The sequence below is a fragment of the Neodiprion lecontei genome, chromosome 4 (genome assembly GCF_021901455.1).
Source record: "Neodiprion lecontei isolate iyNeoLeco1 chromosome 4, iyNeoLeco1.1, whole genome shotgun sequence".
Taxonomy (NCBI): domain Eukaryota; kingdom Metazoa; phylum Arthropoda; class Insecta; order Hymenoptera; family Diprionidae; genus Neodiprion; species Neodiprion lecontei.
Genome location: NC_060263.1, coordinates 38172351 through 38190696, shown reverse-complemented (window position 1 = coordinate 38190696; position 18346 = coordinate 38172351). Strand labels below are relative to the sequence as shown.

The window sequence follows — 18346 nt, the reverse complement described above, 5'->3', positions numbered from 1 at the left end:
CTCTGTATTACGTGCAATTCTATTTACCTACAGTGCGCGTGGTGAAAATTCAGGTAACTGAATTAAACAATGAAATACCTGAAGAAAACTAAAATTATATTGCATATTAATTGCATTCGCAATGTACTGTAACGCAAAATTTTGATACCCTCAGATAGGGACTTACTGTTGACACTTTGGCGCGATTCTCCACTTATTCTGAACATTAAACTATAAAAAAAACAATTACGTTGGGTGCCAGACGTGTTAGCGTCGAATTTCAAACAATAATACGAACCAAGAAAAATAATACGAAACCATATGGAAAATAACTAGAGAACCCGTTGTATGGCTGGCTAGGCTCAGGTACTCACGAACTGGTAGAGTAGCGGTATTCAAGGTAGCTAACGATAATTACAGAATTAAAGAAAATAATGAAATAAAGAATAAACTCAAGTAGGGGAAAAATGAACAGGTCAATCAGTCATATATTGTCGATTAGGTTACAGGGTTAAGACAGGCAAATGAAATGGTATCGATAGCGGTAGTTAATAAAATAGGCAATAATTTTTCACCAAAATTTCGATAGAATAGAATTAAACGGTAGCTTCGAAACGAGAGACGATAGGTAACAGTGAAAAATGAGCGTAGATCGGGAGAAGCGATATAACGCAAGAATTTACTTAAAACTACACGTCACTGGGCGACGTGATCTTACCCAAGTTGCAAATGACGCTACGGCAATCATTATTTTGTCAATTAAAAAAAACGAAAGTGAGAACTTTATTGCAATCGGTAGAAAACAAAGTAACGATAGATCGGGACATAATAACGGGAGAATACGACGAATTTACCATAGATTCTAACCAGTACGAAAGATTGACATTCATCAATAATTTACAAAATCGGTAGGGTAAATGATCGACTAGATTTACGGTCAAGTACGATAGATAATTTTCGGGAGATTATTCATAAACGATTGAATCGATGATTTACAATAGTTACGGATCCAAAGAATTATACAATGAATTCTTAAATATAACTTTCGAGAGAATACAAAATTATGAGAGAATACAAAATTACGAGAGAGTGAGAAATTCAGAGAGTTCGCAAAATAAAGAAATACACTAAATACACCTCAGTATAAAAGAATCAAGAATAATACGCAGAACTTAAATTAACACGGAAATGCGATACTGCAGACAGATACAGAGAAAAGAATAACAAGCAAAAATAATATAGGATTGTCAATAGCAATAGAAAAAGATGCAGTAGTATTTAGAGGCTGATTCTACTCTCGGTTATACTCCAAGGAACTCGATATATGATACAATAGGCAGGAAATAAATAAAAATATAATAAACAATAACAGAAATAAAATATAAGGCACACTACTATTACAAAAAATTATGAAACGGAAGATAAAGCCAATAGGGCTCAAAATACGATGGAAACTACAGAAGCAGACTAATAGAAATTCATAAATACAAAAGAATTAATTATTCGGCAGTTACGAGGTCGCTCAGACACGAAGATTATTAATTACTGAAATCATGCAGTTACACGGCGGCTTACCGCAACTCTAAGCCGTGGACCATGATTCACACAAAATCGGCATCATACGATGCAACCACGAAACGGTAAATACAATAAGAAAAAGAATAGAAATTATGAGCAACTTCGTAACGATACAATACAAAGGCAGAAGCCTTACCTTAGGGGATGACCTCAGGCACACAACACTGAAGTTACTTAAGTACAAACTTATACCGAACAAGGGAAAATAGGAAGGAAGGAAAGAACTTGAATTTACAGGAAGAATTTAACGGCAGAGCAAAACGATACTAATAATGAAACGGTAGCGATAGAGGAGGAAGTATCGAGAGTTAAATCGGGAGGATGCGTAAACTCATATCTGTCACTCAGCGGGTCAAGCGTAGAATTGCGTAGATAGACGGAGGTCGGAGTTCGGCTCGCCGATCTCGCGGTTGCCGTGAGGTGATTCTTCTTCCCTTTGATTGGTTGGTTGACCCCCACCGCAAATAGGCCATCCCCAGCCATCCCCCTGTGGCGAATATCGGTTACGGCGTGGTAATGCGTTGTCGAAGATTACCGCTGGATGTGGCGTGATGTGCTGCTCGTGATTTCGTCGTTGACACCAACTCGTACGATTTATTAGCGGCTTCGATTTACTGTCCAGGTTGCCTATCATTGGGGACTCCTTTGACATCGGCATACGCAGGGAGCCTCTCGGTCAAAGTTACCGAGCGGAGAGTGACGCCTCATTGTTCACATCCACCGGTTTCGTTGTATTAGTCTAGTCGATAAGCTCAAAATGGTCTAAAATAGAGATACTGCTCTTAAAATTATGTGCGATAGCTGATTGGATTCGGAATGGCGCCTAGACAAATGTGCTAAAAAAGTTTATCAGCACATAAAAAATTGCAAAAGTTATAAACAATTAAAGATGAAAAAAAAAGGTATTTCGTTTTTCGCCAATATCTCATAGGCTATTCATATTTCTGAAATTTGAAAAAAAGATTCTTAAAGAGGAGGAAATTTACAATAAAAAAGTCCGAGCTCCCGGTAAAATTTCCAACGGGGATAAATTTTTTGAAGTGTTCAAAATACACCATAATTTTTTCAAATTTTCAAAAAATATTCAATACCTTAAAAAAATTAATCAATGCGTCGTACTCGCTTTTGACCCCGCGCGCGCGACCTAAAAACGAAGAGCGGAGACCCATTTTCAGCGTTAAATAAAAATTATAAATAATGGAGATAGAGTTCCGGGAGCTAGGACTTTTTTATTGGAAATTTCCGCCTCTTTAAGAATCTTTTTTTAAAATTTCAGAAATACCTTTTTTTCTCATCTTTAATTGTTTATAACTTTTGCATTTTTTTATGGGCTGATAAACTTTTTTAGCACATTTGTCTAGGCGTCATTCCGAATCCAATGAGCTATCACACATAATTTTAAGAGCAGTATTTCTATTTTAGACCATTTTGAGCTTATCGATTAGACTATACATATAGGCAGTGGCCGGCTGCCCATAATATCAAGGAGATCATGCTGTCACACGGTGGCTTACCGCAACTCTAAACCGTGGACCATGACTCACATGATTAGTCCTTGCTAATAGGAAGGTTGCTTCGATCTCAGGAACGAGGGCTTTATCAATCTGGACGTAGTGGTTTGGAGTCAGTCCGGTACCAGGCCGGTAACTCGAAAGATGGCAGGCTACGGTCTGCCCTGTATGCCATCCTTACGGCATCCGATAAGGCGGGCGGCTGGATTCTCCTTGAGGAGTGGTGCCCTCGGCTGTCGGGAGGAGTTTGACCTCCCTGTTCACCGGTAGTCGAGGCGATACGAGAGGTTCGGGTGAATGCTATCCCAGGTGTTTAGAAGTGCACCAAGGTAGCCAGTGTGGTCTTATTAGATCGTCGGTAGGCGAAATCGTCGAGAGATGGAAACGGTAGATATCGGTAGCTGTTGATCCCTCAGTGGCCGGGATCGTTGTCGTCCAAGTGCCTTATCAGCGTGCGCCGGAGCGCGAAATACAGAATTTACAAAGAAAGAATTAGTTACGAGTAGGTATTGCCTATTTTGTATAGAGTTCGGTTGGAGTACCCCGCTGAGGACGCGTTTCCTAGAGATTTCCTTTGGTTGTGTGCCCTTGTGACGGGCGACTCTAAAACGCCACGTTACAGTACGTATGAGATTTGTCTTTATTGCTGCGCAATGTTAGGATAATGGACGAATTATTACTGGAGTATAGCAGTGACCCTTCATTATAATAAATGTCTTGACAACAAACAGAGCGGCACTGAAGACTAGGTGCGTGTGTGAGTGAGAGGCCACATCATGTTTATAAATATTTGAACATTGAATGCAGTGTAATAATTTAGACAGGACGAGACACCCACCTAGGGTATTCGTACAGTAACTGAACAAAACGTGTTCGCTCATCTTAGGTACCATCATTCCTGTATTATTATTAATAATACGATATCAATAATAATGATAATAATAATTAATTGTCTTTTGTATTTGCGAGAATGTGTTTGTATAAAATCTTGAAATTACTTGGATGCCTCTTCAATTACCTCTTTATCCGATTCTACAGACAGTTCGTCTGGAATCTATCTATTAAATACCTGTTCTGAAAAGTTATAATACAAGCTTACCTGTTACAGATGACCAGATTTTGTTTTGATAACCCTTCAGAACAAAACAACGAAATAAAAATGACTTGATCTTTTGGATACATATACATTTATCCTGCGTCACACATCTACAGCTATCACATTGACTTACTTATCTTTTTTGAATTCTTGGGGTGCAATCAATAAAAAAAAGGTCCTGCAAATCGATTCTGAGACAAAAAGTTTTTAGTCCAAAAATTACGAAAAATTGTAGAATCAATTCATTTAGTTGCTCAATCAACATAAAGTCGCTGCGAACAGTAAATCGAAAGTTTTAGCCCACAAAGGGAAAATTTGTTTGTACTTTTGCCGTTTTCTTTAGCTGTCAGTCCTACATAATTTTAAATACCTTTTTAAAATTCCTTGGCGTTCAATTAGTCTGAAAAGGGTTATTTAAATCGAAGACAAAAGGTTTGTGGGCTCCAAAATTCGAAAAAAAGAAACATTGGCTTTGGATTTTTTCAACCCATTTTGGGCTGATTTTAAAATCGGAAAATCATATCAGAGGACAACTCAAACTGTATTCACCAAACAGCAAAAATCGTCGATCTTCAAAATTTTGGTTGTGATTTAGTTGTCACCGAAACTGTGCTTGGGATTCGGTAATTTTAAATAACGTTGCTTAATAGAAAATGAACAAATAAAAACGATCTAAACTGCATAAAATTAATGTAATAATTTTACTCGTTGAGTGTTGAGAGGCAGCGTGGCCGAGCGGTCTAAGGCGCTGGTTTTAGGCACCAGTCCGAAAGGGCGTGGGTTCGAATCCCACCGCTGTCAACGTTTTTTATTCAATTTTCTAACTTTCAATTATAATGAAATCATTGAACGAACAAGTAATGCAAGATCGAAATAATAATTTTAAAACAATTTTAGATTAGTGAATTGTATAGCGAGTGAAAACTTAAAAATCAGTGAACTTTTGTATAAACGATGTTTCTAACATGCAAAAATAACTTTTGTAATTGTTAATGGTATATTACAAAACTTAAATTAGCAGATAATTAGATTGCAAAAATATAAACAGGCACTGTTGAAAGAGATTTACAACTTGACCTTCGTAGCTTACTCAATACTTTCAGATACAGACATATCACATTACGTGATATAGACATAGATATATTCTATATATCGGAGGGTAAGATTAGATTTTAATTTACTGCAGCTGTATTTATAATTCGGTTAACAATAAGATTGTCTAATTGCGTGGATTTTCAGATGCCGTCTTCTCATCACTGAAAGTATCATTGTAGATCAAAACTTTCAAGTAAATCCAAAAATCAAGAGTACATGAGGTCTATTTGCGGTTGTGTAAAAACAGAGCGGAATATAGAGCCCCCATTCGATGTATATTCGCCAAAACAATGAGGCGAAGCGTTTCTATACATCGAGGATTCAATGTTGAGGCGTCTGGATCGCGCCATGCAACATTGCTTCCTTCACTGCGTGTAAACAGGGCTGGTGATGGTACGTTTTCATGCATGTAAGCCCATATGCACTCCCTCAATACCAGATTAATCTGTAAATAAAATTGTTTTTAGTTAGTTATTGAGTGACTTCAGTTTTGCTAAAGATAGGCATCATTTGATAAATGACATGCCGTTCACATTTCTCAAATAAATTTTATGAATAATAATAGTATGGCTTACTTGATGTTGTTTAATATTAGGCAAAACATCTCTGATACTCGCTAACGGAGGAGGTAGCAGCAATCCAAGAGCCATAACATTTGCAAGTAAGACACCTTCTACTGGACTCCAGTTAGCCAAAACTGTTGCAGCAATAGCTCTTAGAAGTACAGAGCAATAAGCCAGAGCAGGACGATAGCGAGCCGTCAGTTCTAGGTGTGACCACAGTAGTGGAACATCTTTGAACGTACGCCGTATTTGCAAGTCTCGTTCAACTGTTACCTGCAATCATATCACCATTATTAATAAGTGCACAAAAATTTATTAAGTAATTGTTACTATCAACGCAACGCTATACCTTGGTAAATTCTTCGTCAGGCCAAGGTAGTCCGTTGTACATAACATCGGGGGAAACCAATTCCACTAGGAGCAAACTGACCATAGATATAGCATCCAAATTTACTGGATGTTGACCTAACTCTGGATTGCTGCAGCAAGACTGTAGCGAACAGGTGGCAGAGTCAAATGTTTAGCAAAATAAGTATTTTGTTAATATGATAAGTTGAATGATCTGGATTAATATTCTACTCAAATAGACTCAATGAAAGAAAAATGAAAGAAAGGTTGTTTGAAACCCTGTATCTTTATTTATTGTTATCATTTTACCTTTATTGCATCCATAAGTAGAGTTGTATTTAGAGTTATAGTTTCCTTATCGATCAGATTTTCTGGTGGTGGTTTTCGCGGACCCTGGCCTATCACGCCAGCATGAAATACAGAAGAATGTCTTTGAGCCAGCATTACACTGGTGCCCTACAACAAATAAGGTGGAATAATAATCCTGCATGAAGGACTCCATCAATCAGCAGCACAAGAATATCTCGCTTTACCGCACTCTACCTGTTTATGATTTTGTTGTAATAAAAGGATGTCTTCGGTCTGAGGATCAAACTTTACTTTCGCACCAAAATATTTAGCCGGTTCATTATATATACTTTGCTCTAAAAGTTCTCTGAGAGCTAAAACTCTTGCACATTGAGAGTAACAAGTAAGAACATGAAGAAAACGACAGACAATTTTGACACCCTTCACTTTCTTGATCACATCTGAAGAAATAAATATAATAATTATTAATTGAGATACCCACGAATACCATAATTGCTAAATGAACAATGTGGTCCACCAACTTATAATTATTTCGATCTATGTTTTGACAATGCCTACCATTTTCCTCAATGCAGATGAAAAAATATCGAATCATTGACCTAGTGAGCTGTAAGGCGAGTTGAATGCTTGGAACATAATGATCTCTATCGGGAATGCAAATTAGATTTAATATTCCAGCTATATCGTGAGCAAGGAGAGGGTTGTCTATTTTCATCAGCATACTGGAGATCTGTTGTAAATTTGATCTAACAGCACGTGTAACAATCCCCGACTTCAGGATAAGCACTTGATCACTTTTCTCCCATCTGAAAGTATGAATGTCAGAAGTTGCTTTTCAACTTCCTTCAAAGGTATACAGGAAGCAGCTGCTTATGACTAAAGTAGACTTACTTCAATAGTGTTATTAGATTTTTGAACAACTGCCTTCCCTCACCATCATTTGATGCAGTTGTGAACTGCGATTCCCTGATTGCTTGCTCGACAGCTTGTGAAAAATATCCATTTCCCACAACAGTGTTTTCATTATCAGTTGTATTGATGGCAAAAGTATTTACGTTATCTGTGACGAGCCTCATAAGCGCAGCAAGGTGAAATTTGGTTTCTCCTTTTCGCAACATAAAAGAGGCTGATGATACTAAGACATTTGGACTCTGTGCACCCAGAAGAGAAAGGATACGAACTGCGGTTTGAACCCTTAATGGATTCGGATTGAGAAGTAACGGAGTAATAAAGGATAGTTCCTGTTTCACAGAATTTAATAAAGCTATGTTTGATGATTGCGGGCCGTGTGCTCTCACTAGGGAGTCAATCTCCTGAAGAATTAATTCAAGTATTTCTCTACAGACATTCTTGACACTTTGAGCAGCATTCACACTGTGGTAACCAACGTTGCTTTGATTTAAACTCGTATCCAACAAAATATTCACGATTTGGGATGCACCCTGCTCACATCCCAGAGCTAAGTGAACTGTTAAGTCTATCAACGCTTCTGGTTGATCATTGAAATATTTGCACCAATCAGAAGCAAACAAAGCCAACTGTGGTATTATGTCAGGCCTCACTAAAAATAATCAGCATTAATTCATACATTTGTTTAACTACCATTTACCCATGTGTGCTCGAATGTTAAAGTATGTGTATTATCAATTTCTACTCATATTTTAAGTAGTAATTGTTTGAAACCAAGATAATTACAAGTTTGTAGAACATCAGTCGTAAGGGCCTTCAAGAGTGTTTGTGACAGGGATGCTAAATTCAATAGGAATGGAACTGTAGCGAGTTTTTGTGATTTGGTATTCTCATCCAGATTGATATTTTCGTCCAAACTCCACTGTGATTGGAAATTTGCAATTTGTGTTATATGAATAGAAAAAATTATTTAGTCATCTTCTTGAAGAACTTACCCTGAACAAATCAAGCAGTGCAGTCCTAATATCATTGACATGACTGCCTGCCAAATGTCCGAGTATTCCGACAACGGAATTAAGTTTTGGATTTTTAATATTCTGATCGTATCCCATGGCACAAAAATCCTTCAATCCACAGGTCAATACTCTAGTTATAACGGTGTTTGGGAAGCAGCTACCAACATGAGCTACGACCCAATCAAAGTGGGGGCTATGGGACACGCTGGTGTCCAATAAGGCTTTGATACATGATTCGGTTTCTAGGTGCATCAAGCATTGCAGACACTGCGTCGTTATGTCAATCAACGTCCGTGTCGCTCGGCATGACATCCATTGCTGAAGGAAATCGTTAATACCAGCATTTTTCGGCAAGTTACCTCGATTAGCATAATCCGATGATAATTTGCCTGAGAAAATTGTACCCTTAGTTTACAAGAAGGCTGACGATCTTTAATAAAGTATTGAAAGTGAAAGAAGTTTATTTACCGAGCAATTCTAGGGACCATGTCGAAATGATTGGTGCCCAGGCTTCTGGATTGGCATTGACAAACGCACACAAGACATTGTGTATCTCAGCTATAGTCGTTTCTTCGTGTATAGGTTGATTCTGGTTTTTCTATAAGAAGAGTCGACTGTTCATACATTTTGTTCGTTTAAGCAATTGACACTAGTGTTACGGGAAATTATTTTATTTATCGTAGTAAATGCGTACCTACCTCGATCTGCCTAACGTGTTTGCTTACGCATACAGAGAATACAGTGCAAAAATATTCAAGTACAGCATCTCTTGCAGCAGGTAAATTTCGCAGAAGAGATAGAGCCGTTCTCGCTAATTCCAGGGTGTTCGTACCATGAGTATTTCTCACAGCCCCCGAAATGAACTTTCTAACCTCCGCTAGAAGGTCCTGGGGTGATAATATATCCGTGGATTGTTGCATTTTGCTTATTTTATTCACACGGTATCTTATTTCCCATTTAGAGTCATGACGAAGATACGGTCAAATTCAAAATCAAACTTGAATTCAATCTACAACACCATTTTATTTATTTACTATCATATATAAAATATATATTTGTTGTATATTTTTAAGTTACAGTAGGTAGGTCGTTGACTGAAGAATATAAAGACAGTTGCCCTAATGGGCTTTAGTGTGACAACCGAAAATCCTCGTGCGCTTGCGCCCCCTGAGATGTTCCAACGGTAGAGTTGAGAACTTTAGCAGAAAATCAGAGAGTTACCGATTTCAACATGGTGCTGGCTGCATTCACCTTCCGATTAACTACCTCTAGTCTCCATGGATGAACCATTCAAAATGTTCAAAACGGCGGGGTTTAGGGGTATTTTGAACGATTCATTCAGGAAGACTAGAGGGAAGGAAAGTGGAGAAAATTTTTATCGTTAAATCCGATAGGGGTGCTGCTGTCGCTAAGATGGGCAACAGAGAGAGAGAGACTGAGAAAAGAGAGAGAACGCTATATCGAACTGAATCGAACTGAAGAATACGTCAGGTCAAGGCCTCTGTCCCTTGTGCAGTTTTTTAGGTTATGTATTTGTTTTTAAATTTAGACCGTAAAATAAAAAACCTAAAAAAAATGGGACATAATGAAATTCTAACCTTCATAAAATAAAGCACATATTAAATAATAAATAAATAATAATAATATAATAATAATAAGGGCCTTCTCCCTTGTGTAGTGTTAGTTTGGGTATTTGTTTTTAATTTTTTGTTTAGATCGTAAAATAAAAAACCTATAAAAAAGGGCCATAATGAAATTTTAAGCTTCATTTGCAATTATGCGAAAACATGATGTCCGACAAGAATGCGATAAACAGACGCCAATTAATACTTGATAATGATTTCACTATACTCCCTTCACTATGTTCCGAACAATACAAACGACAGACCTCACGTCCTATCTTAGGAACACGAGCGCTCGTGGCTGAATTTTTAACTAAATAATTTTCTCCACTTTTGGCTACCACGTTTTCAATACTTGCCCCATATGCGTTCGGTCTCCTTCCCTCTAGTCTTCCTGGATTCATTGAACTATTTCTCCCACCCTAACCCGGGAAGCCCAGCTCCGTTGCCTATATTTTTTAAGTCAACGCCAGCGCGGAACAGGCATCCATTTTAAAACAATGAATAGATGAGAATTTTTCTAATTCAAAAATACAAGAAAACTCTAGTCATATAAAGATTGTTTAATTTTTAACCGTTATATGTCGAATTAAAAGAAATATATCTTTCACGAGTTTCAATAATATTAATATTTCGGTATACATACGTTTTCATGTAATTATTGAAACATCTTGAGCACTTTCTCAGCAACAAAATATCAGAATAAACGGATAATTATTGAAACAAAACTGCGAATTATTTATTGTGAAACAGGCTGGGTGTCACTGCTTTTCAGACAGGAATATAAAGCGTATAAATGAGTCACGATGTCCCTGCGTGCGTGAGGGCGCATTAACGACATCCAGAGAGCCTTCAAATAATTAACATCAACGATAGAAAAGGAGAGCAGTAAGTATCTCTGAGCAGTAAGTCCCTGGAGAGGACCTTGCTTGGAGTTTTGCGTCGTAACTTCTTAAAATACTCAAGGAACAGATTTTTTTTGTTTTATATTACATTAAAATACACAAATGTCTGAGCCGCATTACAGATTGTTATTTAGAATGAATTCTTTTCGTAATTTACATAAATTATTACGAATCGGATAGCAGCAGTCGTTAACAAACAATGATTCTATTTTTTGTATGAATTGTTTTCTTTTCTACCAACATTCAATTCATGGGAAAAATTTCCTCACATTTTTACAATATTATTTCCCCGGAATAAATAGCCTATTGCTATTTGGCATTGCGATTGGCTGGATATACGTGAAGATTTTTCTTGTAGCCCACAATGTCTGTAATATAATACTCAGGTGGTTTGATCGTCTTGTCATTTGTTAGGTTTGTCAAAAACTCCAACGGGAATTTAGAATCACTTTTATTCTCCACAAAAGAATCACCTGCAAAAAGAACTACGTATTACTATAAACATTTTTTAAATTTTCCCACGATATTGCAGGGATTTAAATTGTACTCTCTCTACTTGCAAAAGTATTTAGAAAAATAAAGGCATTCATTGTACATGTTAATCAATAAACTACGAACTGAAAATTCACTACTAAAAAAACCGGTGGGTAAATTACTACTAAAGTGATATACTCACGTGATTTGGCGATACCATTCTTGGATGTCCCATTCATTCGCTTATTTTCTTCAGCATTCCTCACTACCTCAATTTGTTCACCAGACTCATTTTCAATTTCTTTCTTCTCTCGTGGGTTACCAACAACTTGAACGCTCAATTTTCTAAGATTATTTCCATCTAATACGTGATTTTCCATCCATTTTCTAAGCTCGACAATTTTTGTGCTGTTAACTGCACTGATTTCTTTATCCTGTCTGTCAAACATGTAATCTCTAGACGTAATTTCAGCCCAATTTCGATTAACTTCTTCTTTTAAATGAAGGTCTACACATTGCTTTAGTTTCACTAAAGCAACTTTAATATTGTTTAGTTCTTTTTCAGACATCTTGTTCAAGACTTTCAAGAACGATTTTATAAATGTTTCTATCCTTTCGTCTACGTGCTCGGTGGTAAATTTGTCGGCTTGCGTGCAAACGGTGATAGAATAACCGAGAATACCGAACGTATCGCGCATGAGGCAAAAAACATTGTAGCCCAATTGCTCTTGTGTTCGAAGCTGATTAAAGAGAGGCTCTTCCATTAACATCTGAATAAAATAGATTGAAAAAAAAAATTTAAGTTTCGTGTGGAGTTGAATGAATTATTTCAGTTATTATAGCTGTTATTAGTCAATTAATTTTCATGTAATTTAATATTTTAGAATTCACACTTACTATTAGTAATTCAATAATGACTGAAATCTTGGTAGACCCGATTCCAGATTGGTAATAATTAGTTACCACTGAGTTTGTATCAGTTGTGTTAAAATTTTTCACCCTACAACACCGGACTCCAAGAGGTATTTGAGCTACTCTCAGTTGAGGCATAGTGTCTGGCGATAATGATTGACATTGTAGAATCTCAAGACAATTGCGCGTGTGGTTAATGACATCTTCATCCGTAATGTTTCCTTGTACAAGACATTGTATATAAATGTTGCGAGTAAATTCCTTGGCAAATGTTTGGAATTGTTGAAATTCAATACCAGAAACTGCCGCATGTCTGTCTACAGCTGCCCAATGTACGAGCATCAAAATAGACAGCCTCACATCTCTAGAAAAAATTGATACGTTACGCAACCAAAGGGATATTCATTAACTGTTGTAAATTATATGGTATTGATTTTTTCAAGTTCTAAAATAAATGTTAAGTCAAATTCAACCAGAACTTCAAAGATAAAACTACAAATCACATTTTATGCAGATAGTATCGTATATATCTCTTACTTTACAAGTTTCCCAGGCTTCAAAAACGTATTGTAGTAGACCTTTAGCTGCTCAGCTTTCATAACGTCAAACATACTTTGTGTTGCTAAATTTGGGCAGTCAGCTATGTACTTTGTTATTGTAGCAAGTAGGAGCTAGGAACGAGTGAATAATTAGTTAGATAAGGTTTGTTCATAATGAATGTGAATAATTTATTAATAAGACAATTTATTCGTAGGAAACGTAGAAACTCGATTTTAATCAAACTCTTACCGGCAATTTTTGATTGAATCCGTTTACTTTGACAATAATACCCTTGTCGCCTGTATAAATTAAATAATTAAGTTCAGCAGCATTTGCAGGATAAAGTTCTTCGACCAGTAATTGTTTCAATATCGTGACTAATAAGTCCATCAACGCCGCACTGAAGTAAAAAATGATCTTTACGTTTCTAGAAAGAATTAAATGTAATATACAAAGTGAAAGAGACTCACTTTTCAGGAGAAGTTAATGCCAATGGTGATATAAAGTAATAATACATATAGCATTCTGGAATTTTGAACTTTGGATCTGGTCTAAACCAAACTTCAGACATAGGATCACTGTGTATTTTCGTTGGATACTTGGGTACATCTTCTGGCAATGGAACTAAGGTAAAATCGTCTGTAAGGAATATATTGGGTTCAGGTAAATGGAATTCTGGTAACGGTTCAATAGTTTTCCAGTGCTCAATCCAGTCATTTGGTATCTCTGTATCCGTATATTTCGTGTTGAACCATGGTTCCACTTTATCAAAGTCAGAGTCATTGAACTTCTTATCAAACAGTACTATATTCACATTGTCTGGAGTTAAAGCATCCATACAAGCTTTAATACCCTCTGGATTGTATTCAAAGTACAAGTCACTGCCGGTTATATAATCAGTTGATGCATATAAACGCATACTTTCTGACAAATTCTCAACGTAATCTACGGCAGATATTTCGTCTGTGAATCTGAAATATGATAAAATTTAATTTATTCAATTATATCAAGTAACTCAAAGACATCCAGCAATGCTAGCAGTATGTTATCTAAAGGAGAAAATTTACTAATAACTTTATTTAGCTTTAGAAGTTAGAGGATTCAGAGCATATTGATTACCTGAAACTATTTTCTTCAGTCTGATGAATTTCATCGTAAATCCGCTTCTGTGGTCCAGATTTACACATCAACTTAATATACGAAAATACGGCATCCAAAACCTCTTTTAAGTGCTTATGCCCATCCTCTGTCAGCACCAACGATAAACTAAACAAAGCATACAAGGAAGTATGCTCAAACGCACTCTCTCCGTTGCCGCTGAAAATATCCAGGCACCACATTTTCTTGCGCAAGTAGCTTATTAAAGATCCTTTTCCCTCGTGACCGATAATCCAGGAAACATACTGGTGAGGTTTGCTCTTGTACAAATGATGCAAAGAAGGCAAAGCCCATGTTAGCTCTACCTGGAAATTCCCCAGAAACGAATTTTGTTTAAAAATGACTGGCTAAGAGTCGTAGACCAGATGGTCAAATTACCTGACAGACATCTTTAACTGGTTTAATTTTATATATCCTTTTGAAGTCAGGCGTTTCAAATGATTGGGTTCCCTTGAATCTGCTGAAATCTTCGGGTGGTAAGTTATTATTCGGTACAGTTGAAAAGCAATCCTTTACGTATTGTTCTAATGTATCCAGAGGTAACCTGGCCTGTTAAAAATAAATATTTTGTTTGTTCCTTTGGTACAATTTCACACAAATCCTAAGAGGAACTAGATAAATGAAAAATTGTATATTCACTTGTAAGGCCAAAGTCATTCTATGAGCACTGTAATGTCTCTCTCTGAATTTGTGAAGTTCTTCGTACAATTTGTCATCCACGACATTATCCCTTAAGGTAATTAGATTTCCCCAAGCAAATTTAGACGCTGGATGACCGGGTTGGGCCAAACTACAAAATAGTTGCTCCTTTCGGTAAAAATCAGATGGTAGGGCCATTTGGAATTCTAAAGTATTAAATCAAGGTGTTATATAGTTACTTCTATATTCAGAGGGCTTTACTGCAGATTGGAAATTAAAAAAAAAATTACAAAATGGTAGAGGCCATTACCATAACTTTGACAAGAGAATTATTATACAATAAATGACATCACATTCATAGACGTTTTCAGTAAATTTTAGAATAGGAATAGGTATGTAGGACGAACCACTTTCAATCGCTTCACGTTCACGGGTAATGGCATCTCTTTTCATCAGAGGGCTTATGAAAAATTGAGCAAAGCGATCCAACGCGGAAAATAATTGTTTTTCTTGAATTTCAAAGTAAAATGTTGTCTCCTCGTATCCAGTTGAAGCGTTATCAGACCCACCATGTTTCGAAACAAAAGAACTGAAATCATTTTCCTGCAATCAAATATAATATTGCATTCATTACTTTATCCATAAGGTTCAAGATCTGAGATTGTTGATGAGACAAATAGCAGATATTTAAATATAACCCATATGATTATCTGTGATCGCCTCATAGGTCGTTATAGTGTACAAAGTAAGACACTCTAGCATAAGTGATCAGGGCATCATAAGTCGGAACCGTGTGTAGTATTTGTTGTGCAATAAATTCACAGTAACTGCCATGTTCAGTTCAACTGAAGACAGATGAAAATACAGATCCGTATATAAAGTTCCACATGAAGCCTTTGCATGAAATGAGCTCGTATGATATATTAACATACCTGAGGATACTTTTCAGAGCCCATGAACACCATGTGTTCCAAAAAATGTGCCATACCCGGTATTTCAGAGGGATCGCTAAAACTACCAACTCCAACACACAAACCACAGGCTGCCTGAAATAAAAAATTTCGTTGATAGGTAATATTTGACTTAAAAAAATTCAACGCTATCAGAATAATTCATCCTAAGTTTACATGTATGTATTTTCAAACCTGGCACGGCACTAGACACAGATGACTTCAGATTTGGGTTACCAAGATCGAAATAACTAAATATGTACCATTTTCTCTTCTCTTCTTGGACGTTTATTCCCATGAGAATCAATATCTCCATCGCTCAGATCACTCGCAGCATCGTTATCCTCCTCTTCTTCGTCAGATTCAGATCCACTTTCTTCAGACCCACTTTCTTCTTCATCAGCTATGATTAAAATACAATTGTTAGTGGAACTCCAAATCGAAAGTTGAATATATTAAATCATAACAGAGTATGTTTTCAAATTTCTATTAGTAACCAAATTGTTATAAAAATCCCTTTTCTCTGAGATGACTTGTATATGCACTATGTTATAAATTTATTTAAATGAAAACAACGATTTGTTTTATGAACACGGGTTTTCCAAAATTCTAAATACTCTGTCGACTCATGCTAACAAGACTAACTATAATCATCGTCGTCGTCATCATCGTCAACCTGATCAGCAGAGATGGATCTAACATCAGATATGAGCAGCGCTGTCAATCCATTTGGCAGTTTGATAACTCTACAACATGTAATGAATATAAATCAGGGACCGATTACGATCATGAATAGTTGAAATATGAATTTCACATTGGATCCAGGTCAGTATAAAATCAAATAAAAACAGTAACTACAAAACATCTGATTCAGGAAAGTGCCACATTAGGTTATATCTCGGTGCGAATACCTGTAGTCCTTTTTGTCATTTTCAGACTTGACTGGTGTGTCGAGGTACTCGCAAGTGGTAGAATTTTTCTGAATACATTTTTCCAGTTCAGCCATATTTAGGGATTCGACGGGATGAGGCTTATTCTGAGGCTTGTCAGCCTGAAGGGGGTTTGGATCTTCCGTGATGCAGACAGGCTTTGGCATATTAACTGAATCGTAATTTAGTCTGAACTTTTTCTTAGGTGAATTCGACTGCTTGTGAGAAAGCCGCTTTGGCATTATTTGACTAACAAAGATTGTTTTATTTATGCATCTGTTTAAAATTTTGAACAGGCTTATTTTTGAAGATACCACCATGTGACATGTGGCGGATGATGGCAGACGAGTGTAGGGCAGCCCCGTGACTCACCACTGCTCGTATACTAAAAAATTGTATGCGCCTTGTCCCCGTTTTTTAGTTCCTCTACGTGGCGCTAGTAGACTTCTGACACGCTCGCTGCCCTCGCTGACCGCGCGCAAGCTCGTCAGGTAACTACTAGCGCCACTAGTGGTGGAAATTGGCGGCAGAATCGAAGGACATTTTGCGAACCACTTTTAGCAGCGTGTGTCAGGGGGCTGGTGTAGGGATGGCAAAGTCAACTCTGAATTTAGTCGAAAATCGACTTTGGAAATAGTCGATTATTCTGATTTGATCCTTCTCGCTTCAAGTCGATCAACATCGAAGTTTTTTTCAACCAAATTTAATATCTGGAGGTTTCTCTCTGAATCTGGGCTGTATCTGGATGGTGAAGCTGGTAAGTGGTATGTAAAAGACTGTGCACGGTCTTTGCAAATATGTACGACAGATTTATATTTTATAGGAATCTGTGGTGTGCACAAAGTTGAAACCGTCATAATTAGAGAGAGAGAAAGAGAGAATAGAATAGAATAGAGAGAGAGAGAGAGGGAACAGTATAAGCTGGAGCTGGTAACAATGGCTACTAAGTCATTTAAATCAGTAAAAACTATCCGATTAATCGGTTATTTCGTATTTTTTTTTTTTTTTGAGACGGTGCATATGAAACCAAAATTTCATAAATTTCAGTATGTAGTCTTAATAGCGGAAAAGTTCTGTGATAATTTATAGTTTCATTCAAAATATGTTGCAATTTCGGGTGAAAATATTCATTTATCTTTCGCTTATTAAATCAAATAGGATAAGTAAGTAGGACAATGATAATAATTTATACTTGAATCACATAAATTGATATTGCATTGCGTCGTTCATGGGAGTAAAAAACAAAACCGATTGTGAATCAAGATAATGGAGTCAGTCGATTAACCGAGTTTGAAAATAATCGATTATACTCGATTGATCGTGGAAAAATAATCGATTTAATCGAAATCGATTATTTTTTATCATTCTCAACTTCCCACTCTTTAGATCGTAAGGCGAATGAATCAAAATGAATGACGGTTGTTTAGCGCATCTGGCTCGTTATTACTGCCCTTTATATTTCTGAATGGCAAATTTATTGCAAATATACTATAAGGCTTATAAAATGCTGCAGCATATTATTTTATGAAATTGTTTTTATCTCAATTTCAGTCGCCCGGATTTCCTACAGATAAAATTAACTTTCCAGAAATATTTTTGTATTCGCAATCATGCTCACGAGGTTAACTGTCATTGCTGAAAAACCGCATTCATAAGAACACGCCGCTCTCTTTCCTGCATACGTAATACACGCAAAATCACTACTGCCCGAAGTACCGGTTATGTTTTGCGGGTTGCGCTTGCTCAGGTAGACCGCAAGCAGTGATCTATAAAAACGAGCATTTAAAAATTACGTTCAGAGTTACAATGCCGA

At 36.7% G+C, this 18346-nt stretch overlaps 2 protein-coding genes and 1 non-coding gene across 5 annotated transcripts; 1 reads left to right on the top strand and 2 right to left on the bottom strand.

The window, feature by feature from the left end:
* The first annotated feature begins 4885 nt into the window (after positions 1-4885).
* Positions 4886-4965, top strand: Trnal-uag. Its single transcript has one exon. It is a non-coding gene; the product is annotated as a tRNA-Leu (tRNA).
* A 130-nt stretch (positions 4966-5095) lies between these two features.
* Positions 5096-9896, bottom strand: LOC107225678 (integrator complex subunit 5). Of its 3 annotated transcripts, none has more exons than XM_015666218.2 (11): positions 9103-9896; positions 8873-9002; positions 8384-8793; positions 8175-8310; positions 7371-8040; positions 7038-7285; positions 6714-6919; positions 6480-6626; positions 6172-6312; positions 5835-6095; positions 5096-5704 (listed from the first exon to the last, which is right to left on the bottom strand). In XM_015666218.2, exons 1-11 carry the CDS (start codon positions 9322-9324, stop codon positions 5483-5485), a joined length of 2793 nt encoding a protein of 930 aa, XP_015521704.2. In that variant the 5' UTR covers positions 9325-9896; the 3' UTR covers positions 5096-5482. The 3 variants fall into 3 exon arrangements, with proteins under 3 accessions (XP_015521704.2, XP_046594644.1, XP_046594646.1); XM_046738688.1 differs by having other exon boundaries at positions 9099-9225; XM_046738690.1 differs by having other exon boundaries at positions 8384-8722; positions 9099-9225.
* A 1140-nt stretch (positions 9897-11036) lies between these two features.
* Positions 11037-16904, bottom strand: LOC107225663 (nardilysin). Its single transcript, XM_015666202.2, has 14 exons — positions 16516-16904; positions 16250-16350; positions 15868-16007; positions 15587-15700; positions 15062-15257; positions 14655-14860; positions 14394-14564; positions 13977-14320; positions 13328-13828; positions 13107-13257; positions 12855-12988; positions 12303-12681; positions 11608-12175; positions 11037-11404 (listed from the first exon to the last, which is right to left on the bottom strand). The coding sequence occupies exons 1-14, from the start codon at positions 16851-16853 to the stop codon at positions 11241-11243; spliced, it is 3507 nt and encodes a 1168-aa protein (XP_015521688.2). The 5' UTR covers positions 16854-16904; the 3' UTR covers positions 11037-11240.
* Between the last annotated feature and the right edge of the window lie 1442 nt (positions 16905-18346).